Source organism: Serinus canaria, chromosome 3 (assembly GCF_022539315.1).
Source record: "Serinus canaria isolate serCan28SL12 chromosome 3, serCan2020, whole genome shotgun sequence".
NCBI classification, from domain to species: Eukaryota; Metazoa; Chordata; class Aves; order Passeriformes; family Fringillidae; genus Serinus; species Serinus canaria.
The window spans coordinates 111,731,222-111,756,230 of NC_066316.1; the positions used below are offsets into that span (position 1 = coordinate 111,731,222).

The following is a 25,009-nucleotide window of genomic DNA, read 5'->3' on the forward strand; positions in this document are numbered from 1 at the left end:
TCAGGCGGGAAAAATCTTGGGATCAAACTGGAAAAATCGTGGGATCAGACTGGAAAAATTCTGGGATCAGGTGGGAAAAATTCCAGAAAAACCTGGGAAAAATTCTGGGATCAGACAGGAAAAATCTTGGGATTCAATGGAAATGGGAATGAAAATCCAGGAGAATTCCCAGAAAATCCTTGGGAGCATCCAAGGAAGTCTTGGAGAACCTCAACATCTTGGGATGGGATGGGATGGCAAAGCTCCATCCAATCCCACCCAAACCATTCCGGATCTCCAAGATTCCACGGGAATGGGAATGAAAATCCAGGAGAATTCCTAGAAAATCTTGGAGAACCTCAAGATCTTGGGATTGGGATGAGATCAAATCTCCACCAATCCATTCTGGATCTCCACAATTCCATGGGAATGGGAAGTCAGATCCAGGAGAATTCCCAGAAAATCCTTGGGAGCATCCAAGGAAATCTTGGAGCACCTCAAGATCTTGGGATGGGATCAAAGCTCCTCCAATCCCACCCAAACCATTCCGGATCTCCAAGATTCCACGGGAATGGGAATGAAAATCCAGAACAATTCCCAGAAAATCTTTAGGAACGTCCAAGGAAATCTTGGAGCACCTCAAGATCTTGGAATTATGGGATTGGAGCGGGATGGGATCAAAGCTCCACCGATCCCAACCAATCCATTCTGGATCTCCAAGATTCCACAGGAATGGGAATGAAAATCCAGAATTCCCAGAAAATCTTTGGGAGCATCCAAGGAAATCTTGGAGCACCTCAAGATCTTGGGATTGAATCAAAGCTCCTCCAATCCCACCCAAACCATTCCGGATCTCCAAGATTCCACGACAACGAGAAGCCAGAAATTCCCAGGAAAAAAAAAAACCTCCCCCACCCACCTGTCCGGGCGCCTCCATCTTGACCTCGTCGGCCGGCGGGAATTTTGGGAATGGCGGCCGGAGGAGCCGGACACGGCTCGGCCGCCTCGCCCTTCTCCACCTTGACCTTGACGTCGTCCAGGCTGAGCGCGGGCGCCGCCTCCTTCTCGTCCTTGTCCAGCAGGTACCGCAGCAGCTGGTGATCCTTGGAGTCCTTCTTCTTCTCCGCCTCCGCCAGCCCGGAATTCCCACCGCCGGAATTCCCACCAGAATTCCCACTGGAATTCTCCTTCTTGTCCTGCTCGGAGGAGGATGAGGAGGATGAGGATGAGGATGAGGCCAGGCCGGGGATGTCGGAGGGGCTGCCCTCCTGCAGCAGGCGGTGCAGGATTTTGTGGCGTTCCGTCAGCGAGCTGTGCGAGGACGGGCAGGACGGAGGCGGCGCCGAATTCCCGGGAATGCCGGCGCACACCAAGGAATCCTTGGAGCTGGTGTCGGCGTCGGCGTGGTGGTGCCGCAGCTGCTGCTCGGCCGTGCTGGCCAGCAGCTGCACCAGCCGGTGGCTCGTGCCTTGGGGACACTTCCCGGCGTTGTCACCGCCCTCGGAGGCGTGCGGAATTCCCGGCTCCGAGGTTTTGTCGGGATCCCCTTGGATCATCTCGCCGAGGATGGAAGAGATTTCCTTGCCGTCCTTGGGGTCGGATTTGCCGCCGACTCGGCCGGGAGAGTTTTGGGAGTTTGGCTGCCTCAAAAATCCCGGATTGGCCGGAGGTTCCGGAAGCGCGGCGTTGGGAAAAGGCCGGGAATTCCCAGAGGATGAGGATGAGGATGAGGATGAGGAAGAGGAAGCCGGGGAGTGCATGGCTGGCGAGAAGGGATTGCCGGGAGGAGCTCGGGATCTGGGAATCGACCCCGGGCTGCCGCGGTGCCGCGGCGACAGGAATTGCGGCGCCGGAATTCCGGGGCTGTTCATGGGGGAGCTGCCGTGGGATAAAGGGTGGGAATTCCCGGGAGTTTGGCTTAAGGCAACGTTGGATCCCAGAGGATTCCCGAAATTCCCTTGGCCCGAGGTGGAATTGCCGGGATGAGGGGAGGGCGTGGCCATGACGGAGCCGTTGGATGGAGGGAGGGAAGGCGGCAGCGCCATTCCCGGCGCCGGAGAAACGTTGGGATTCACCCTGGGAAGGGCCAGGCCCGGCCCGGGGGCGTCCTGGGGGGAGAGAATTCCGTGATCCCTGGGGGGAAAAAAACATGGAAAAATCGGTTTTGGTGCTCCCCGGAGCCGTTCTGGCAGCAGGAATCCCAAAAAATTCCCTGCTTGGAATTCCAGGTGCTCCAAGGATTTGGAATTCCCAGATCCTGTTCTGAGAATAGCAGGAATTCAAAAAAATTCCCTGCTGGGAATTCCGGCTGCTCCAAGGCTTTGGAATTCCCAGATCCTGTTCTGAGAACAGCAGGAATTCCAAGCAGGGAAATTTTTGGGATTCCTGATGTTCTTGGGATTTTTGGGATTCCCTGTTGGGAATTCCGGCTGCTCTACCCCTTTTTTTTGGCCTGGAATTCCCAAATTCTGCTCCACCAGCAGCAGGAATCCCAAAAAATTCCCTGCTTGGAATTCCAGCTGCTCCAAGGCTTTGCCAGGTTTGGAATTCCCAAATTCTTCTCCAATGGCAGGAATGATCCCAAAAATTCCCTGCTTGGAATTCCGGCTGCTCCAAGGCTTTGGAATTCCCAAATCCTGCTCCAAGAACAGCAGGAATCCCAAAAAATTCCCTGCTGGGAATTCCGGCTGCTCCAAGGCTTTGGAATTCCCAAATTCTGCTCCAATGGCAGGAGGGATCCCAAAAATTCCCAGCTCGGAATTCCGGCTGCTCCGACCCTTTTTTTAGGTCTGGAATTCCCAGATCAGCATTCCCACCATCCCAGCCCCCTCAAGGTGGGAAAAATCAGTTTTCCCAAATTTTGGGGTTGTTCCAAGATTCCCTGGACTCATTCCAGCAGCTCCAGAGGAACATTTTTCCAGGAATTCTGACAGAAATCTTTGGGAGGGGAAGATCCCAATCCCAATCCCGATCCTGACCCTGATCCCAATCCTAAATCCAATCGCAATCCCAATCCTTGATCCAATTCCACTTCCAATCCCAATTCCAATCCCAATCCCGATCCAGATCCTGACCCCAATCCCAATCCCAACCCTAATCACAAACCCAATTCTAATTCTAATCCCAGTCCCAATCCTAATCCCAGACCTAATCCTAATTCTGATCCCGATCCCAATTCCACGCCCAGTCCCAATCCTGATGCCAATCCTAATCCCAAGCACAATTCCAGACTCAATCCTAATCCCAATCCCAATCTCAATCCCAAATCTGATCCCAATCCTAATCCTAACCCTAATTCCAATCCATATCTCAAAACCAATCCTATTCTAAATTCCAATCCCAATCCCATTTCCAGTCCCTGTCCTAATCCCAATCCCAAAGCCAATCCCAAAGCCAATCCCAAAGCCAATCCCAATCCCAACCCAAGCCAAGCCAAACCAACCCAAGCCCATCCAACCCCAAGCCCAACCCAACCCCAAGCCAACCCCAACCAACCCCAGCCCAATCAAACCCAACCAAATCCTAAGCGAAGCCAATGCCCAACCAATCCAACCCCAAGCCCAAGCCCAACCAATCCCAATCAATCAACCAACCCAATCCAACGCTAATCCAAGACAAACGAATCCAATCCCATTAAGCCAAACCCACAATCCAAAGCTAATCCAGATCGAACCTAATCCCAATCCATTCCAACCGCAAACCACAACACAACCCAATCCCAACCCCAATCCCAAGCCAACCCAAATAAGCCAACCCAACCCAATCCCAAGCCAAGCAATCAATCCAAGCCAAATCCAATCCCAACCCAATCACCAAGCCCAATCCAAGCCAGCCAAGCCCAAGCTAAGCCCAACCCAATCCCAATCCCAATCCCAATCTCAATCCCAATCCCAATCCCATTCCAATCCCAACCCCAATCCGAACCCTAATCCCAATCCCAACCTTAATCCCAATCCCATTCCAATCCCAACCCTAATCCCAATCCCAACCTTAATCCCAATCCCATTCCAACCCCAATCCCAACCTTAATCCCAATCCCATTCCAATCCCAACCCCAATCCCAATCCCAATCCAGCACTGAGGACCCCGGGAATGCTTGGATAAAGTCAAGGTCGGATTCCAGGAAAAATTCCTCCCCCAGAGTTTGAAAACCTCCAGAAAAATTTCCTTAGGAAACACCAAAATTCCCAAAACCTCCAGAATTCCGTGAAAAACTCAAGAGAGGGGGGAAAAAAGAAGGGGAAAAAGCTGGAAAAACCCAAGGCAGGATCAGCGCCTGGAGCTTCATCCCTGCCCCCTCCGGGCGATTCCCAGTGCCGGAATTCTGCGGAATCCCACGAAATTCGGAGGGAATCCATGGAATTCCGAGGGATTCCCGGGATTTCCCCGGGTACCTGTCGATGACGTGGATGCCCATGATGAAGGGCTGCAGCTCCGGGCTCGAGGGGTAGCAGAGCTTGCACTTGGTGTGGGCGCTCAGCACGGAGCCGTCGCTCAGCGTGAAGCGGTACGAGGGGCTGAAGGCCGTGCCCCGAGTCATCACTGCGGGGAAAAACACACGGAATTCCAGGGGAAAATCCCAAGAAAATCCCGGGAAAATCCTAAAAATCATGGTAGGGCAAAGGGAAAGTCAGCACAGAGCCATCGCTTAGGGTGAGGGGGATGAGGGGCTCAAAGCCGTGCCAGAGTCATCACTGAGGGGAAAAACACTGAATTCCAGGGAAATCATGGGAAAAAATCTCATTAAAATCCTGACTAAATCCCAATCCAATCCAAAAACCCAATTCAATGAAAATCTGATCCCAAAAACCCCAATAGGGCACAGGGAGGATCAGCACGGAGCCATCGCTCAGCGTGAAGCGGTACGAGGGGGTGAAGGCCGTGCCCCGAGTCATCACTGCGGGGAAAAACACACGGAATTCCAGGGGAAAATATGGGAAAGTTTTGGGAAAACCCAAAAAATCCCAAGAAAATCATGGCAGGGCAAAGGGAAAGTCAGCACCGAGCCGTCGATTAGTGTGAGGGGGATGAGGGGCTCAAGGCCCTGCTGGGGTCATCACTGAGGGGAAAAACACCTAAATTCCAGGAAAATCACAAGAAAATATTTAGAAAGTACTCAGAAAAATTATAATTCAATCCAAGAATCCAATTTAATGAAAATCTGATCCCAAAAACCTCAATAGGGCAAAGGGAGGATCAGCATGGAGCCCTCACTCAGCGTGAGGGGAATGAGGGACTGAAGGCCCTGCTGGGGTCATCACTGAGGGACAAAACACTGAATTCCAAGAAAATCCTGAGAAAAAATCCTGAGAAAACTTCAATCCAATCCAAAAAACCCCAAATCAATGGAAATCTAATCCCAAAAACCCCAATAGGGCAAAGGGAGGATCAGCACGGAGCCGTCACTCAGCATGAGGGGGATGAGGGGCTGAAGGCCGTGCTGGGGTCATCACTGAGGGACAAAACACTGAATTCCAGGGAAATCATGGGAAAAAATCTCATTAAAATCCTGACTAAATCCCAATCCAATCCCCAAAACCCCAATTCAATGAAAATCTGATCCCAAAAACCCCAGTAGGAAACAGGGAGGATCACACAGAGCCCTCACTCAGCATGAGGGGGATGAGGGGCTGAGGGCCCTGCTGGGGTTATCATTGAGGGGAAAAACACCTAAATCCCAGGAAAATCACAAGAAAATATTTAGAAAATCCTCAGAAAAATTCTAATTCAATCCAAGAATCCAATTTAATGGAAATCTGATCCCAAAAACCCAACAGGGCACAGGCAGAATCAGCACAGAGCTGTCCCTCAGCGTGAGAGGCCTGTGGGTCTAAGGGCCATGCCAGGGTCATCACTGAGGGAAAAAACACTGAATTCCAGACAAATCATAGGAAAATACTGAGTAAAATCCAAATTCAATCCAAATTCAATCCCTAAAACCTCAATTCAATGGAAAGCTAAGCCCAAAAACCCCTACAGGCCCCAGGGAGGATCAGCACGGAGCCATCGCTCAGCGTGAAGGGGCCTGAGGGCCCTGCTGGGGTTATCATTGAGGGGAAAAACCACTAAATCTCCAGGGAAAACAAGCAAATAGTCTGAGAAAATCCTCAGAAAATCCCTGATGGAAATCACTAAAAATCATGACAGGGCCACAGGCAAAGTCAGCTCGAGAGCTGTCACTCAGCGTAGAGGGGCTGGGTAAGGGCATGCCGGGGTCATCCACTGAGGGAAAAAACACTAGAATCCCAGACAAATCATAGGAAAAATACTGAGAAAATCCAAATCAATCCAAATTCAATCCCTAAAACCTCAATTCAATGGAAAGCTAAGCCCAAAAACCCCTACAGGCCCCAGGGAGGATCAGCACGGAGCCATCACTCAGCGTGAAGCCAGCGAGGGGCTCCAGGCCTGCTCCCTGAGGGAAAAACCACAGAATTCCAGGAAAAACAAGGGAAAATCCCCCAAAAAATCTGGCTCCAACCCCAAAAACCTCATCACCACCCACAAAAAACCATCTTACCATCACCACCTCCCAAAAAAACCCCCAAACCCACCCCAAAAAAAACCCCACACACACAGACCCCGCCAAAACAATGCCGCCATTTTCTCCTCCCCTTCCCAACCCGCGGCGGGAACAAAAAAAACCCCAAAATCCGGGGATTTTTCCCATTTATTTTCCCAAGGAGAAGATTCCCAGGGGGAAAAGGCAGCGGGTACCTTCCTGAAAGAGCTGCTTGGCGTAGGAGGGCTCGCGGCCCTGGGGCTGGAAGAAGGCGTAGATGCATTTCCTGACCAGATCCTCCCACCCCGTCCGGCCGGCGGCGCGCAGCGAGCTGGTGTCGATGGAGATGATTTTTCCTGGGAAAAGGAGAGGGGGGGAAAAGGGGGAATTTTGGGGAGATTTGGGGCATTTGGGGAGTTGGGAGCGGTCCGAGGATTTGGGAGGCTGGGGGATGGTGGGGTGGGAATGGGATGGGGTTGAAGGTTCATGGATCCCATCCCAAACCATGCCGGGATTCTGGGATCAAGGATGGATCAAAATTCATCCTGAAGGATTTTTATGGAATCTGGGGATGGAAAAGGGAAGGGAGGTCCCTGAGATTCCCAGGGAATTCCTGAAATTCCTTCCCAGAGAGGAGCTGGGATGGGGATGGATCCAATGCCAGGCTGGGAGAGCCGGGAATGGAGGGAATTCCCTGGGAAAATGGAAAAATTTGGGGAGGAATTCCTGGCTGGGCTGGAATTCCCAGAGAATCCCTGGGAGCGCTCAAGGAAAGGTTGGATTTCCCTGGGATTGTGGGATCTGGGAATGGGATGGGGTTGAAGGTCCATGGATCCCATCCCAAACCATTCCTGGATTCTGGGATCAAGGATGGATCAAAATTCATCCAGAAGGAATTTTATGGGATTCTGGGATGGAAAAAGGAATGGAGACCCTTCCTGGAGTCCTGAATTCCCAGGGAATTCCCAGAATTCCTTCCCAGAGAGGAGCTGGGATGAGGATGGATCCCATGCCAGGCTGGGAGAGCTGGGAATGGAGGGAATTCCCTGGGAAAGGGGAGGGATTTGGGAAGGAATTCTGGAATTCCCAAAGAATCCCTGGGAGTGTCCAAGGAAATGTTGGAGCACCCTGAGATCGTGGGATGGTGGGAATGGGATGGGATTGAAGCTCCACAAATCCCACCCAAACCATTCCAGAATCCCACCCCTCCCACCTCTCACTCCCACGGAGCCCCAGAATCCCGGGATTTGGGGCAGAATTCCCGGGAATGTTTTGGGATGTACCTGTGGTGTCCTGCTTGGTGACGAAGGACTCGGTGGGGGCCGGGGGGGCCGGGCGCGGCAACCTCCGGGCGATGCAGATCAGACACGACTGGAAATCTGGGAAAAACACCGGGAAAAACACCGGGAATGCCGGAACCGCCCCGGGCTGGAGCTCAAATCTCCCTCCCGGATTGCATTCCCTGCCCTGGAAGTGTTTTCCTGAGGAAATGGGATTGAATTCCCTGAAATTCCCTGAGGAAAGCTTGGGGGATTAATTGGGGAGGGTTCTGGGATGTGGCGGAGTTGGGATAATGAAATTCCAAGGAATGTTGGGATTTGGTTCTAAAACAGCGGGAGTTTTGGGAAATCCTGAGGGAATTGTGGGATTCATCCCGGGAATGTGGTGGGAGAAGATGGATGGGACAGGGAAAGAGGATCCGGAGCGGGAGAGGGACGAGAGATCCAGCCCTGTCCCAATCCCAATCCTGAGCCTGAATTCCCAGCCAAATCCCAATCCCAATTCCAATCCCCAGTCCCATCCCAGCCCATCCTGACTGTGCTCCATCCCAATCCCAATCCCAATCGACTGCATCCCAGCATCCCAATCCCAATCCCCCGTCCCATCCAGCCCATCCTGACTGTGCTCCATCCCAATCCCAATCCCAATCCCAATCCCATCCCAATCCCAATCCCATCTAATCCCAATCCCATCCCAATCCCACCCCATGCTGTCCCATCCCAATCCTGCACTGCATTTCCCATTCCCAATCCCAATCCTTCTCCATTCCATCCCACCCCAAACCTAATCCTAATTCTCTTCTCCCATCCAAATCCCATCCCAATCCTGCTCAATCCCATCCCACCCCAATCCTGCACTGCCATCCCAATCCCAATCCCAGTTCCAAACCAAATTCCCATCCCTACTCTGTCATCCAATCACAATCATCCTGCACTGGTATTCCATCCCAATCCCAATCCCAATCCCAATCCCAATCCTGCATTCCCACCCCATCCCAGTCCTGCACTCTCGTCCCATTCCCCTCCTGCACCATCCCAATCCCAATCCCAATCCCAATCCCAATCCCAATCCCAATCCTGCATTCCCACCCCATCCCAGTCCTGCAATCCCATCCGACATCAACCCCAATCCCAACCCAATTCTGCATTCCCACCCAATCCCAATCCCAGTCCCAATCCCACTCCATCCCATTCCATCCTATCCTATCCCAATCCTACACTCCAACCCCCATCCCAATCCCAATCCTGCATTCCCACCCCATCCCAATCCTGCACTCTCATCCCATTCCCCTCCGGCTCCATCCCAATCCCAATCCCCATCCATTCCCAATCCCAATCCCAATCCCAATCCTGAAATCCCATCCCACATCAATCCCAATCCGAATCCTCATGCCATCCATCCTACCCCCAATTCCAATCCCATCCCAAATTCCAAACCCAATCCCCATCCTATCCATCCCAACCCCAATCCCATCTCCCAAATCCCACATCCCACATCCCAAATCCCACATTCCAATCCCAATCCCAATCCCACATCCCAATCCCAATCCCACCTTCCCCCTCCTCCTGGAAGGCGCGGGGCTGGCTGACGGTGAAGCACTGCATGGCCTCGTGGTGCCCAGCTCCAACCCCAAATCCCAATCCCACATCCCAACTCCCCAATCCCACATCCCCAATCCCACATCCCCAATCCCAAATCCCACATCCCCAATCCCAAATCCCAATCCCAATCCCAAATCCCAATCCCACCCTCTCCCTCCTCCTGGAAGGCGCGGGGCTGGCTGACGGTGAAGCACTGCATGGCCTCGTAGTGCCCAGCTCCAACCCCAACCCCAAATCCTAATCCCAATTCCCACATCCCACATCCCAAACTCCAAACCCCAATCCCACATCCCAAATCCCACATCCCAATCCCAATCCCAATCCCACTCTCTCTCTCCTCCTGGAAGGTGCGGGGCTGGCTGACGGTGAAGCACTGCATGGCCTCGTGGTGCCCAGCTCCAAATCCAATCCCAAATCCTAATCCCAATTCCCACATCCCACATCCCAAACTCCAAACCCCAATCCCACATCCCAAATCCCAATCCAAATCCCAATCCCAAATCCCACTCTCTCTCTCCTCCTGGAAGGCGGGGGGCTGGCTGACGGTGAAGCACTGCATGGCCTCGTGGTGCCCAGCTCCAACCCCAACCCCAAATCCCAATCCCAACTCCCAACTCCCCAATCCCACATCCCCAATCCCAATCCCAAATTCCCAATCCTAATCCCAATCCCAAATTCCAATCCCAATCCCACCTTCCCCCTCCTCCTGGAAGGCGCGGGGCTGGCTGACGGTGAAGCACTGCATGGCCTCGTAGTGCCCAGCTCCAACCCCAACCCCAATCCCACATCCCAACTCCCCACTCCCCAATCCCACATCCCAAATCCCACATCCCAAATCCCCAAATCCCAAATCCCAAATCCCAATCCCAATCCCACCTTCCCCCTCCTCCTGGAAGGCGCGGGGCTGGCTGACGGTGAAGCACTGCATGGCCTCGTAGCGCTGCCGCAGCTCCGCCTGCTCCGCGCCCGCCTCGTCCGGCGGCCGCACCAGCATCCGGCACTGGAAGGTGTGGCTGCCCCGCCGCGAGGGCTCCTGCGGCCACGGCACCCCGTTCACTGGGGGAAAAATGGGAAAAATGGGAAAAATGGGAATGTGGGAGTGAGCAATAATCATGGAATTCCCAAGGATCTCCGGGATCTGGGGTTCCACACCAGCATCCGGCACTGGAAGGTGTGGCTGCCCCTCCGTGAGGGCTCCTGCGGCCACGGCACCCCGTTCACTGGGGGAAAAATGGGAATAATGGGAAAAATGGGAAAAATGGGAAAAATGGGAAAAATGGGAATGTGGGAGTGAGCAATAATCATGGAATTGTGGGATTCCCAAAGATCCCAAGGATTGAAAGAACTGCTGGGAATAATCCAGCCACAATTCCCAAAGATCCTTAGGATTCGAGAAGTGGGGTGGGAATAATCCAGGTGGAATTAAAAAACAGGAATAAGAATACAGTGGTAATAAAATAAAAATAAAAGTAAAAATAAAAAAAAAATAAAATAAAAATAAAAATAAAAATAAAATTAAAAATTTAAAATATAAAATTAAAACTAAAAATATAAAATAAAAAATAAAACTAAAAAAATTAAAATAAAATAAATAAATAAAAATAATAAATAATAAATAAAATAAAAATAAATAGAAGTTCAAATCATTTTTAAAATTAACAAACCCCCCCATCCACACAACCCCAAACCTCTCTCCTGATCTCCGCGTCCATCCCAAATTTTCCGGAATTTTCCGGGATTTCCCCAAATTTCCCGGGATTTTCCGGGGATTCCCGAGGTCTCTCCGTACCCAGGGATTTGGGGAGCAGGTTCTTGACGAACTCGGCGTGGTCGCCCACGTGCAGGATGCTGTAGACGCTGGAGTTCATCAGCTCCTCCTGCCCGTAGCCCAAATACTGAGTCACGTTCTCCGACACGAACACGATCCGCCCCTCGCGGTTCACCACGAAGAAGAACCCGTCCAGGGCCTGGAGAGGGGAAAAACGGGAAAAAATTCCAAGGTTCTGGCTCAAATATCCCAAAAATGGGAAGAATTCCAAGGTTTTATCACAAATTTCCCGTCAGGGTCTCCGACACAAACGCGATCCGACCCTCGCGGTTGAACGTCAAGGAAAACCCGTTCAGGGCCTGGAAGGGGGAAAAATTCCAAGGTTTTATCCTAAATATCCCAAAAATGGGAAAGAATTCCAAGGTTTTATCTCAAATATCCCAAAAATGGGAAAGAATTCCAAGGTTTTATCACAAATATCACGAAAATGGGAAAGAATTCCAAGGTTTTATCACAAATATCACGAAAATGGAAAAGAATTCCAAGGTTTTATCCTAAATATCCCAAAAATGGGAAAGAATTCCAAGGTTTTATCCCAAATTTCCCGACACATTCTCCGACACGAACGCGATCCGACCCTTCCGGTTCCATGAAGAAGAACCCGTCCAGGTTCTTCTGGAAATGGAAGAGTGGGAATGGAATTCCAGAGGGAGATCATGGAAAGGGAGGGGAGTGAAATTCCAGAGGGTGTTCCCAGAGTGGGGAGAAGATTCCATGGAAAATGGGGTGGGGCCTTCAGCAGGGAGAAGGTTCCTTCAAAGCTTCATTGGATTCCCACTGTGGGAATTCCAGGATTCCAGCCGGGATCCAAAATCCACCTTGGTCACTCCAATGGATTCCCGTGGATTTGGGTCCTTGAGTGGGGAGAAGGTTCCTTCAAAGCTTCCTTGGATTCCCGCTCTGGGAATCCCAGAATTCCAGACAGGATCCAAGATTTGGGTCCTCAGATCCCAAAATTCCAACCAGGACCAAAGATCCACCTTGGTTATTCCCATGGATTTGTGTCCATGAGTGTGGAGAAGATTCCTTCAAAGCTTCATTGGGTTCCCACTCTGGGAATTCCAGGATTCCAGTCTGGATCCAAGATCCACCTTGGTCATTCCTGGATTTGGCTCCTCAGATCCCAGGATTCCAGTTGGGATCCAAGATCCACCTTGGTCATTCCCGTGGATTTGGGTCCTTGAGTGTGGAGAAGGTTCCCTCAAAGCCTGGCTGAATTCCCACCTCTGGGAATCCAGACCAGTCGGGATCCAAGATCACCTGGTATTCCAGGATTGTGGCTCCTCAGATCCCAAAATTCCAGTTGGGATCCAAAGATCCACCTTGGTCATTCCCATGGATTGCGTCATGAGTGTGGAGAAGGTTCCCTCAAAGCTTGGCTGGATTCCCGCTCTGGGAATTCCAGGATTCCAGTCTGGATCCAAGATCCACCTTGGCTATTCCAGGATTTGGCTCCTCAGATCCCAGGATTCCAGTTGGGATCCAAGATCCACCTTGGTCATTCCCATGGATTCACCTCCATGACTCTGGAGAAGGTTCCCGCAAAGCTTGGCTGGATTCCCGCTCTGGGAATTCCAGGATTCCAGCTGGGATCCAAGATCCACCTCGGTTATCCCTGGATTTGGGTCCTCAGATCCCAGGATTCCAGCCAGGATCCAAGATCCACCTCCATCATTCCAATAGATTCCCATGGTCCAGGAGTGTGGAGAAGGTTCCTTCAAAGCTTCATTGTGTCCCCATTCTGGGAATTCCAGGATTCCAGCCGGGATCCAAGATTTGGATCCTCAAATCCCAAAATTCCAGCTGGGATCCAAGATCCACCTTGGTCATTCCAATGGATTCCCATGGATTTGGGTCCTTGAGTGTGGAGAAGGTTCCCTCAAAGCTTCATTGGATTCCCGCTCTGGGAATTCCAGGATTCCAACCAGGATCCAAGATCCACCCTGGTTATTCCTGGATTTGGGTCCTCAGATCCCAGGATTCCAGTTAGGATCCAAAATTTGAGTCCTCGAATCCCAGGATTCCAACCGGGATCCAAGATCCACCTTGGTCATTCCAATGGATTCACCTCCATGAGTGTGGAGAAGGTTCCATCAAAGCTTTGCTGAATTCCCACTCTGAGAATCCCAGGATTCCAGTTTGGATCCAAGATTTGGCTCCTCAGATCCCAAAATTCAACCACGACCAAAGATCCACCTCGGCTATTCCTGGAATCCCAAGATTCCAACCAGGATCCACGATCCGCCTTGGTCATTCCCATGGATTTGTGTCCATGAGTGTGGAGAAGTTTCCATCAAAGCTTTGCTGAATTCCCGCTCTGAGAATCCCAGGATTCCAGTTTGGATCCAAGATTTGGGTCCTCAGATACCAAAATTCCAACCACGACCAAAGATCCACCTCAGTTATTCCTGGAATCCCAGGATTCCAGCTGGGATCCAAGATCCACCTTGGCCATTCCCATGGATTCACCTCCATGACTTTGGAGAAGGTTCCCTCAAAACTTGGCTGAATTCCTGCTCTGGGAATTCCAGGATTCCGGTTTGGATCCAAGATTTGGGTCCTCAGATCCCAAAATTCCAACAACGACCAAAGATCCACCTCGGCTATTCCTGGAATCCCAAGATTCCAACCAGGATCCACCTTGGTCATTCCCAAGGAGTCCCACGGATTCGGCTCCAGGAGTGTGGAGAAAGTTCTGGCAAATCCTCACTGGATTCCAATTCTGGGAATTCCAGGATTCCAGACAGGATCCAAGATCCACCTTGACCATTCCAATGGATTCCCATGGATTTGGGTCCTTGAGTGTGGAGAAAGTTCCCTCAAAGCTTCATTGGATTCCCACTCTGGGAATTCCAGGATTCCAGTCTGGATCCAAGATCCATCTCGGTTATTCATGGATTTGGCTCCCCAGATCCAAGGATTCCAGTTGGGATCCAAGATCCACCTTGGTCATTCCCATGGATTCACCTCCATGACTCTGGAGAAGGTTCCCTCAAAGCTTGGCTGGATTCCCGCTCTGGGAATTCCAGGATTCCAGTCTGGATCCAAGATCCACCTTGGCTATTCCTGGATTTGGGTCCTCAGATCCCAGGAATCCAGTTGGGATCCAAGATTTGGATCCTCAAATCCCAAAATTCCAGTTGGGATCCAAGATCCACCTTGGTCATTCCCGTGGATTTCGATCCTTGAGTGTGGAGAAGGTTCCCTCAAAGCCTGGCTGAATTCCCACTCTTGGAATTCCAGGATTCCAGCTGGGATCCAAGATCCACCTTGGCTATTCCAGGATTTGGCTCCTCAGATCCCAGGATTCCAGCTGGGATCCAAGATCCACCTTGGTCATTCCCAATGGATTCACCTCCATGACTCTGGAGAAGGTTCCCGCAAAGCTTGGCTGGATTCCCGCTCTGGGAATTCCAGGATTCCAGCTGGGATCCAAGATCCACCTCGGTTATCCCTGGATTTGGGTCCTCAGATCCCAGGATTCCAGCCAGGATCCAAGATCCACCTCCATCATTCCAATAGATTCCCATGGATTTAGATCCAGGAGTGTGGAGAAGGTTCCTTCAAAGCTTCATTGTGTCCCCATTCTGGGAATTCCAGGATTCCAGCCGGGATCCAAGATTTGGATCCTCAAATCCCAAAATTCCAGCTGGGATCCAAGATCCACCTTGGTCATTCCAATGGATTCCCATGGATTTGGGTCCTTGAGTGTGGAGAAGGTTCCCTCAAAGCTTCATTGGATTCCCGCTCTGGGAATTCCAGGATTCCAACCAGGATCCAAGATCCACCTCGGTTATTCATGGATTTGGGTCCTCAGATCCCAGGATTCCAGTTAGGATCCAAAATTTGAGTCCTCGAATCCCAGGATTCCAACCGGGATCCAAGATCCACCTTGGTCATTCCAATGGATTCACCTCCATGAGTGTGGAGAAGGTTCCATCAAAGCTTTGCTGAATTCCTGCTCTGGGAATTCCAGGATTCCGGTTTGGATCCAAGATTTGGCTCCTCAGATCCCAAAATTCAACCACGACCAAAGATCCACCTCGGCTATTCCTGGAATCCCAAGATTCCAACCAGGATCCACGATCCGCCTTGGTCATTCCCATGGATTTGTGTCCATGAGTGTGGAGAAGTTTCCATCAAAGCTTTGCTGAATTCCCGCTCTGAGAATCCAGGATTCCAGTTTGGATCCAAGATTTGGGTCCTCAGATCCCAAAATTCCAACCACGACCAAAGATCCACCTCAGTTATTCCTGGAATCCCAGGATTCCAGCTGGGATCCAAGATCCACCTTGGCCATTCCCATGGATTCACCTCCATGACTTGGAGAAGGTTCCCTCAAAACTTGGCTGAATTCCTGCTCTGGGAATTCCAGGATTCCGGTTTGGATCCAAGATTTGGGTCCTCAGATCCCAAAATTCCAACAACGACCAAAGATCCACCTCGGCTATTCCTGGAATCCCAAGATTCCAACCAGGATCCACCTTGGTCATTCCCAAGGAGTCCCACGGATTCGGCTCCAGGAGTGTGGAGAAAGTTCTGGCAAATCCTCACTGGATTCCAATTCTGGGAATTCCAGGATTCCAGACAGGATCCAAGATCCACCTTGACCATTCCAATGGATTCCCATGGATTTGGGTCCTTGAGTGTGGAGAAAGTTCCCTCAAAGCTTCATTGGATTCCCACTCTGGGAATTCCAGGATTCCAGTCTGGATCCAAGATCCATCTCGGTTATTCATGGATTTGGGTCCTCAGATCCCAGGATTCCAACCGGGATCCAAGATCCGCCTCGGTCATTCCCATGGATTCACCTCCATGACTCTGGAGAAGATTCCCTCAAAGGTTAGATGGATCCCTACTCTGGGAATTCCAGGATTCCAGCTGGGATCCAAGATCCACCTCAGTTACTCCTGGATTTGGGTCCTCAGATCCCAGGAATCCAGCTGGGATCCAAGATTTGGATCCTCAAATCCCAAAATTCCAGTTGGGATCCAAGATCCACCTTGGCCATTCCAAGGGATTCACCTCCATGACTCTGGAGAAGGTTCCCTCAAAGCTTGGCTGGATTCCCGCTCTGGGAATTCCAGGATTCCAGTCTGGATCCAAGATCCACCTTGGCTATTCCTGGATTTGGGTCCTCAGATCCCAGGAATCCAGTTGGGATCCAAGATTTGGATCCTCAAATCCCAAAATTCCAGTTGGGATCCAAGATCCACCTTGGTCATTCCCGTGGATTTGGGTCCTTGAGTGTGGAGAAGGTTCCCTCAAAGCCTGGCTGAATTCCCACTCTTGGAATTCCAGGATTCCAGTCTGGATCCAAGATCCACCTTGGCTATTCCAGGATTTGGCTCCTCAGATCCCAGGATTCCAGCTGGGATCCAAGATCCACCTTGGTCATTCCCAATGGATTCACCTCCATGACTCTGGAGAAGGTTCCCGCAAAGCTTGGCTGGATTCCCGCTCTGGGAATTCCAGGATTCCAGCTGGGATCCAAGATCCACCTCGGTTATCCCTGGATTTGGGTCCTCAGATCCCAGGATTCCAGCCAGGATCCAAGATCCACCTCCATCATTCCAATAGATTCCATGGACCAGGAGTGTGGAGAAGGTTCCTTCAAAGCTTCATTGTGTCCCCATTCTGGGAATTCCAGGATTCCAGCCGGGATCCAAGATTTGGATCCTCAAATCCCAAAATTCCAGCTGGGATCCAAGATCCACCTTGGTCATTCCAATGGATTCCCATGGATTTGGGTCCTTGAGTGTGGAGAAGGTTCCCTCAAAGCTTCATTGGATTCCCACTCTGGGAATTCCAGGATTCCAGTCTGGATCCAAGATCCATCTCGGTTATTCATGGATTTGGGTCCTCAGATCCCAGGATTCCAGTTAGGATCCAAAATTTGAGTCCTCGAATCCCAAGATTCCAACCAGGATCCAAGATCCGCCTTGGTCATTCCAATGGATTCACCTCCATGAGTGTGGAGAAGGTTCCATCAAAACTTGGCTGAATTCCCACTCTGAGAATTCCAGGATTCCAGTTTGGATCCAAGATTTGGCTCCTCCGATCCCAAAATTCAACCACGACCAAAGATCCACCTCGGCTATTCCTGGAATCCCAAGATTCCAACCAGGATCCACGATCCGCCTTGGTCATTCCCATGGATTTGTGTCCATGAGTGTGGAGAAGTTTCCATCAAAGCTTTGCTGAATTCCCGCTCTGAGAATCCCAGGATTCCAGTTTGGATCCAAGATTTGGGTCCTCAGATCCCAAAATTCCAACCACGACCAAAGATCCACCTCAGTTATTCCTGGAATCCCAGGATTCCAGCTGGGATCCAAGATCCACCTTGGCCATTCCCATGGATTCACCTCCATGACTTGGAGAAGGTTCCCTCAAAACTTGGCTGAATTCCACTCTGGGAATTCCAGGATTCCGGTTTGGATCCAAGATTTGGGTCCTCAGATCCCAAAATTCCAACAACGACCAAAGATCCACCTCGGCTATTCCTGGAATCCCAAGATTCCAACCAGGATCCACCTTGGTCATTCCCGAGGAGTCCCACGGATTCGGCTCCAGGAGTGTGGAGAAAGTTCTGGCAAATCCTCACTGGATTCCAATTCTGGGAATTCCAGGATTCCAGACAGGATCCAAGATCCACCTTGACCATTCCAATGGATTCCCATGGATTTGGGTCCTTGAGTGTGGGAGAAAGTTCCCTCAAAGCTTCATTGGATTCCCACTCTGGGAATTCCAGGATTCCAGTCTGGATCCAAGATCCACCTCGGTTATTCCTGGATTTGGGTCCTCAGATCCCAGGATTCCAACCGGGATCCAAGATCCGCCTCGGTCATTCCCATGGATTCACCTCCATGACTCTGGAGAAGATTCCCTCAAAGGTTAGATGGATTCCCGACTCTGGGAATTCCAGGATTCCAGTCTGGGATCCAAGATCCACCTGGCAGTACTCCTGGATTGGGTCCTCAGATCCCAGGAATCCAGCTGGGGATCCAAGATTTGGATCCTCAAATCCCAAAATTCCAGTTGGGATCCAAGATCCACCTTGGCCATTCCAAGGGATTCACCTCCATGACTCTGGAGAAGGTTCCCTCAAAGCTTGGCTGGATTCCCACTCTGGGAATTCCAGGATTCCAGTCTGGATCCAAGATCCACCTTGGCTATTCATGGATTTGGCTCCTCAGATCCAGGATTCCAGTTGGGATCCAAGATTTGGGTCCTCAAATCCCAAGATTCCAGCTGGGATCCGAGATCCACCCTGATTATTCCAATGCATTCTCGTGGATTAAAACCACATTAAACCCAGGATTAAAGCCCTAAAACCCCATAAAAACCCAGGATTAAAACTCTCAAATTAAAACCCCATAAAACCACATAAAGACCTGGAATTAAACCACATAAAATTCTGGGATTAAACCCCATAAAAACCCGGGATTACAGCCCCCAAACCACATAAAACCTTGGATTAAAACCCCATTAACACCTGGGATTAAGACCCCATAAAAACCCCATAAAACCCCATAAAATCACATAAAAACCTGGGATTAAAACCCCATAAAATTCTGGGGTTTAAAACCCATAAAACCTGAGATTAAAGCCCTAAAACCCCATAAAAACCCGGGATTAAAGCCCTAAAACCCCATAAAAACCTGAGATTAAAACCCCATAAAAACCCAAGATTAAAGCCCTAAAACCCCATAAAAACCTGCAATTAAAACCCCGTAAAAACCCGAGATTAAAGCCCTAAAACCACATAAAACCTGGGATTAAAGCCATAAAACCCCATAAAAACCTGGGATTAAAACCCATAAAACTCAGGATTAAAGCCCTCAAACCACGTACAACTTGGGATTAAAACCCCATAAAAACCTGGGATTAAAGCCCTAAAACCCCATAAAAACCCGGGATTAAACCCCTAAACCACATAAAAACCCGGGATTAAAACCCCATTAAAACCTGGGATTAAGACCCCATAAAAACCCCATAAAACCCCATAAAAACCTGGGATTAAAGCCCTAAAACCACATAAAACCCGGGATTAAAACCCCATAAAACCCCGGGATTAAAGCCCTAAAACCCCATAAAAACCCGAGATTAAACCCCCCAAACCCCCAGATCTGCCTCATTCCCGTTTTCCCCGTCCCCATCCCGGATTTTTCTGGAATTCCTGGTCCCCACCTCGAGCAGGAGCGGCCCCAGCGACTCCTTCTCGATGACGCCCTGGCTGCTGGAGGAGATGTCCGATTTCTGCACGTCGTCATCCGTCGTTTTTTCTGCGAAAAAAAAACACCCCAAAATTTGGGAATTTTCAATTTTTAAACCCCAAATCCAAGGAAAAAAATCCAGCAGTTGAAATCTGGATTGCCAAAAATTTTTGGCCAAATTTCCCCAAGTTTTCCCTGAATTTGTCCTCAATTTTCACATAAATTTTCCCAGAATTCTCCCCCAATTTTTTTCTAAATTTCCCCCATTTGTCCTGATTTTTCCCCAAATTGTTCCCAACTTTCCCCTGAATTTCTCCTCAATTTTTACCTGAATTTTTCCCAAATCTTTTCCTAAATTTCCCCCATTTGCCCTGATTCTCCCCAAATTTTTCCCAATTTTCCCATTAATTTTCCCTGTTTTTTTCCCCTGAATTCTCCCTGATTTTTCCACATTTTTTTCCCAATTTTCCCCTCAATACTCCCCAATTTTCCCCAACTTTCCCCCGTATTTCCCCTGGGTTTTCCCCCACATTTCCCCCAAATTTCCCCAAATTTCCCCCAAATCTTCATCTATTTTTCCCCAATTTTTCCCTGTATTTTCCCCAATTTTTCCACCAATTTTCCCCAATTTTTCCCCAATTTTCCCCAAATTTTCTCCAAAATTTCCCTGTATTTATCCCAATTTTCCCCCAATTTTCCAAATTTCATCATTTTCCCCAATTTCCCCGTATTTTACCCAAATTTATCTATTTTCCACAATTATTCACCAAATTTCTCCAATTTTCCTCCAAATTTTCAGCCATTTTCCCTGAATTTTCCCCAAATTTTCACCAATTTTCCCCCAAATTTTCATCTATTTTTTCCTTGAATTTTCCCCAACTTTTCCCGATATTTTCCCCAAATTTTCTCCAATTTTTCCCTGTATTTTCCCCAATTTTCTCCCAAATCTTCATCCATTTTTCCCCCAATTTTCTCCTAATTTTCCCCAATTTTCCACCAAATTTTCATCCATTTTTTCTTGAATTTCCCCCATTTTTTCCCTGTATTTTCCCCAATTTTCCCCAGTATTTCCCCAATTTCCCCCCAAATTTCCCTCATATTTTCCTCAACTTTTTCCTGTATTTTTCCAAAATTTCACCAAATTTTCTCTGTATTTTCCCTGCATTTATCCCAATTTTTCCCCAATTTTCCCCCAAATTTTCATTCATTTTTTCCTGAATTTTCCCTGATTTTCCCCCATATTTCCCCCAATTTTCTCCAAAATTTTCATCCATTTTTCCTGAATTTTCCCCAACTTTTCTCTGCATTTTCCCTAAATTTCCCCCAATTTTGCCCAGTTTTTCCCCAAATTTTCTCCAATTGTCCTCCACATTTTCATCCATTTTTTCCCAAATTTTTCCCTGTATTTTCCCCAGTTTTCTCAAATTTTCCCCCAAATTTTCTCCAATTTTTCCCTGTATTTTCCTCAATTTTCCCCCAAATTTCCCCCAAATTCCCCCCACATCTTCATCCATTTTTCTCCAATTTTTTCCTGTATTTTCCCCAATCTTCCACAAATTTTCTCCAAAATTTCCCTGTATTTATCCCAATTTTTCCCCAAATTTCTCCCAAATCTTCATCCATTTTTCCTCAATTTTTCCTGTATTTTCCCCAATTTCTTCCCAATTTTCATCACATTTTCTCCAAAATTTCCCTGTATTTATCCCAATTTTTCCCCAATTTCCCCCCAAATTTTCATCCATTTTTTCCCGAATTTTCCCCGATTTCCCCCCAATTTTTCCCCGTATTTCTCCCAATTTTCTCCTAATTTTCCCCCATTTCCCCCAAATTTTCATCCATTTTTCCCCGAATTTTCCCTGAATTTTCCCCGAATTTTCTCCATTTTTTCCCCACTTTCCCCCTTTATTTCCCCCAAATTTCCCCCAAAATTTCCCTGTATTTATCCCCATTTTTCCTCAATTTTCCCCCAAATTTTCACCCATTTTTTCCCGAATTATCCCCAAACTTTCCCCAATCTCCCCCTGTATTTCCCCCAATTTTCTCCTAATTTTCCCCAATTTTTCACCAATTTTTCCCTGTACTTTCCCCAAATTTTCCCCAACTTTTCCCTGCTTTTTCCCCAATTTCTCCCCGAATTTTCCCCAAATTTTCTCCAAATTTTCACCAATTTTTCCCTATAATTCCCCTAAATTTCCCCCAATTTTCCCCCAAATTTTCATCCATTTTATCCTGAGTTTTCCCTGAATTTTCCCCGAATTTTCCCCAAATTTTCCCCAATTTTTCCCCAATTTTTTCCCATAATTCCCCCAAATTTCCCCCAATTTTCCCTCAAATTTTCATCCATTTTTTCCTGGATTTTCCCCAATTTTTCCCTGAATTTTCCCTGAATTTTCCCAATTTTTCCCCAAATTTTCCCTGAATTTTCCCCAATTTTTCCCCAATTTTTCCCCATGTTCTCCCTAAATTTTCCCCAATTTTCCCCCAATTTTCTCCCATATTTCCCCCAATTTTCCCCTGCTTTTTCCCCAATTTCTCCCCATTTTTTCCCCACTTTTCCCCCATATTTCCCCCAATTTTCTCCTAATTTCCCCCAATTTTCCCCCAAATTTTCATCCATTTCTTCCCAAATTTTCCCCAAATTTTCCCCGAATTTTCCCCATTTTTCCCCCAATTTTTCCCCAATTTTTCCCCCATATTTCCCCCCAATTTTTCCCACCCTGCTCCAGCCGTTTGATCTGCTGGATCTGGTCCACGGTTTTTTTCAGGATCTGCCCCTGCTCGGGTTTGGCCCCGAGCGAGTCGAGCTCGCCCAGGTTGGCCGAGAGCAGCTCGGCCAGCTCGGCCAGGTAGCGCTGCTCCTGCTCCCTCCGACGCTTCTCTGCACTGCAAAAACAAAAAAAATTCATTTTCACCTCCTTGCCCAAATATTCCTCAGTTTTCCCCAATTTTTCCCATTTTTTCCCCAATTTTCCTGCTTTTTTTCCTGATTTTTCACCATTTTTTCCCCATTTTCCCCCATTTTTTCACAATTTTCCCCCCATTTTTTCCCTGTTTTTTCCCATTTTTTCCTTATTTTTTTCACCACTTTTTCCCCAATTTTTCCTGATATTTTCCTGATTTTTCCCCATTTTTTCACCATTTTTCCCCCATTTTTTCATATTTTTTCCCCATTTTTCCCTATTTTTTTCACCACTTTTTCCTGATTTATTCCTAATTTTTTCCCTGATATTTTCCTGGTTTTTCCTCATTTTTTCCCCATTTTTTTCAGAATTTTTTCCCCATTTTTCCCCATTTTTTCAAAATTTTTTCCCCATTTTCCCCTATTTTTTTCACCACTTTTTCCCCATTTTTCCTGATTTTTTCCCCAATTTTTTCCCCAATTTTTCCTGATTTTTTTTCCCAATTTTTCCCCAATTTTTAGCATGTTTCCCCCATGCAGAGCAGCTCGGCCAGCTCGGCCAGGTAGCGCTGCTCCTGCTCCCTCCGACGCTTCTCTGCACTGCAAAACCAAAAATATTCCATTTTCACCTCCTTGCCCAAATATTCCTGAGTTTTCCTGAGTTTTCCCCAGTTTTTCCCATTTTTTCCCCAATTTTCCTGCTTTTTTTCCTGATTTTTCCCCATTTTTTCACCAATTTTTCCCCCATTTTTTCACAATTTTTCCCCCATTTTTCCCTGTTTTTTCCCATTTTTTCCTTATTTTTTTCACCACTTTTCCCCCAAATTTTCCTGATTTTTTCCCTGATATTTTCCTGGTTTTTCCCCAATTTTCCCTCATTTTTTCCCCATTTTTTTCACAATTTTTTTCACCAATTTTCCCCATTTTTTCAAAAATTTTTACCCATTTTTCTCTATTTTTTTCACCACTTTTCCCCCATTTTTCCTGATTTTCCCCCAATTTTTAGCATTTTTCCCCCATGCAGAGCAGCTCAGCCAGCCACTGCTGCTCCTGCTGCCAAAACCAAAATATTCCACATTTCACCTCCTTCTCCCAAATATTCCCAAATATTCCCAAGTTTTCCCCAGTTTTTTCCCATTTTTCCCCAATTTTCCTGCTTTTTTTCCTGATTTTTCCCCATTTTTTCACAATTTTTTCCCATTTTTTCCCCAATTATTCCTGATTTTTTCACAACTTTTTTACCAATTTTTCTGCTTTTTTCCCCATTTTTTCCCCAATTTTTCACCATTTTTCCCAATTTTCCCCCATTTTTTCCCTGCTTTTATTCCATTTCTTCACCATTTCCCAGCATCTTTTCCCAATTCCTTCCCAACTTTTTTCCCAATTTTTCCTGATTTTTTCCCCACTTTTCCCTCATTTTTTCCCTCCTTTTTTCCCCACTTTTTCTCCTATTTTATCCCAAAATTTCCCCAAATTTTCCTGCTTTTTTTCCAATTTTTTTTCCATTTTTTCTTGCCATCTTTCCCCACTCTTCCCCCAATTTTTCCCCCAATTTTTCCCAATTTTCCCCAAAATTTTCCCTAAATTTCCCCCAATTTTTTCCTGAATTTCCCACGAATTTTTCCCAATCTTTCCCCAAATTTCCCAATTTTTTCCCCAAATTTTCCCTAAAATTCCCCCCATTTTTCCCAAATTTCCCTGAAATTTTCCCAAAATTTCCCCTGAATTTTCTCTAAATTTTTCCCAAATTTAACCCGATTTTTTCCCAATTTTCCCCAAATTTTTCCTGACTGTACCTCAAATTTTCCCCAATTTTTTTCCCAAATTTCCCTGATTTTTTCCTAAATTTTTCCCAATTTTCCCCCAAATTTTTCCCAAACTACCACAGGATCTTTCCCTGAATTTCCCTAATTTTTTCCCAATTTTCCCCTGAATTTTCCTTGAATTTTTCCCAAATTTCCCCTGAATTACTCCCAAATTTCCACTGAATTTCCCCCAGTTTTTCCCTGAATTTTCCTCAAATTTTTCCCAAATTTCCCCTGAATTTCCCCTGAATTATTCCCAAATTTCCTCTGAATTTCCCCCAAATTTTTCCCTAATTTCCCCCAATTTTTCCCCAAATTTCCCCTGAACTTCCCCCAAATTTTCCCCAAATTTCCCCTGAATTTTCCCCGAATTTTTCCCAAAATTTCCCCAAATTTTCTCCCAATTTTCACCAATTTTTTCCCAATTTTCTCTGATTTTTTCCCAAATTTTCCCTTACTGTATTCCAAATTTCCCCCACTTTTTCCCCAAATTTCCCTCAATTTTCCTGATTTTTCCCAATTTTTCCCCCAATTTTTCCCCGATTTTCCCTTGAATTTTTTCAAAATTCTCCTAAATTTCCTCCAATTTTCCCCCGAATTTTTCCCAAATTTCCCCCAATTTTCCCCCGAATTTTTCCCAAATTTCCTCCGATTTTCCCCCAGATTTTCCCCCAATTTTCCCCCAATTTTTTCCCCAAATTTTCCCCTGAATTCTCCCTGAACTTCCCCCAATTTCCCCTCAAAGTTTTCCCAAATTTCCCCTGATTTTTTCCCAAATTTCCCCATATTTCCCCCCATTTTTCCCAAATTCCCCCAAATTTTTCCAAAATTTTCCCAAATTTCCCCAAAATTTTCCCGTAATTTCCCCTGAATTTTTCCCAAAATTCCCCTGAATTCC

At 47.7% G+C, this 25,009-nt stretch overlaps 1 protein-coding gene and 1 long non-coding RNA gene across 2 annotated transcripts; both read right to left on the reverse strand.

Moving 5' to 3' along the window:
* NCOA1 (nuclear receptor coactivator 1) lies at positions 1-22,411 on the reverse strand. Its single transcript, XM_050971909.1, is given in 10 exon segments — positions 1-27; positions 899-952; positions 954-2,112; positions 4,374-4,521; positions 6,697-6,837; positions 7,765-7,860; positions 10,240-10,419; positions 11,153-11,330; positions 19,382-19,476; positions 22,124-22,411. Coding segments are annotated over 10 exon segments (2,268 nt in total). The 5' UTR covers positions 22,314-22,411.
* LOC127059438 (uncharacterized) lies at positions 12,681-14,755 on the reverse strand. Its single transcript, XR_007777282.1, has 3 exons — positions 14,635-14,755; positions 14,136-14,246; positions 12,681-12,795 (listed from the first exon to the last, which is right to left on the reverse strand). It is a non-coding gene; the product is annotated as an uncharacterized LOC127059438 (long non-coding RNA).
* Positions 22,412-25,009: the final 2,598 nt, after the last annotated feature.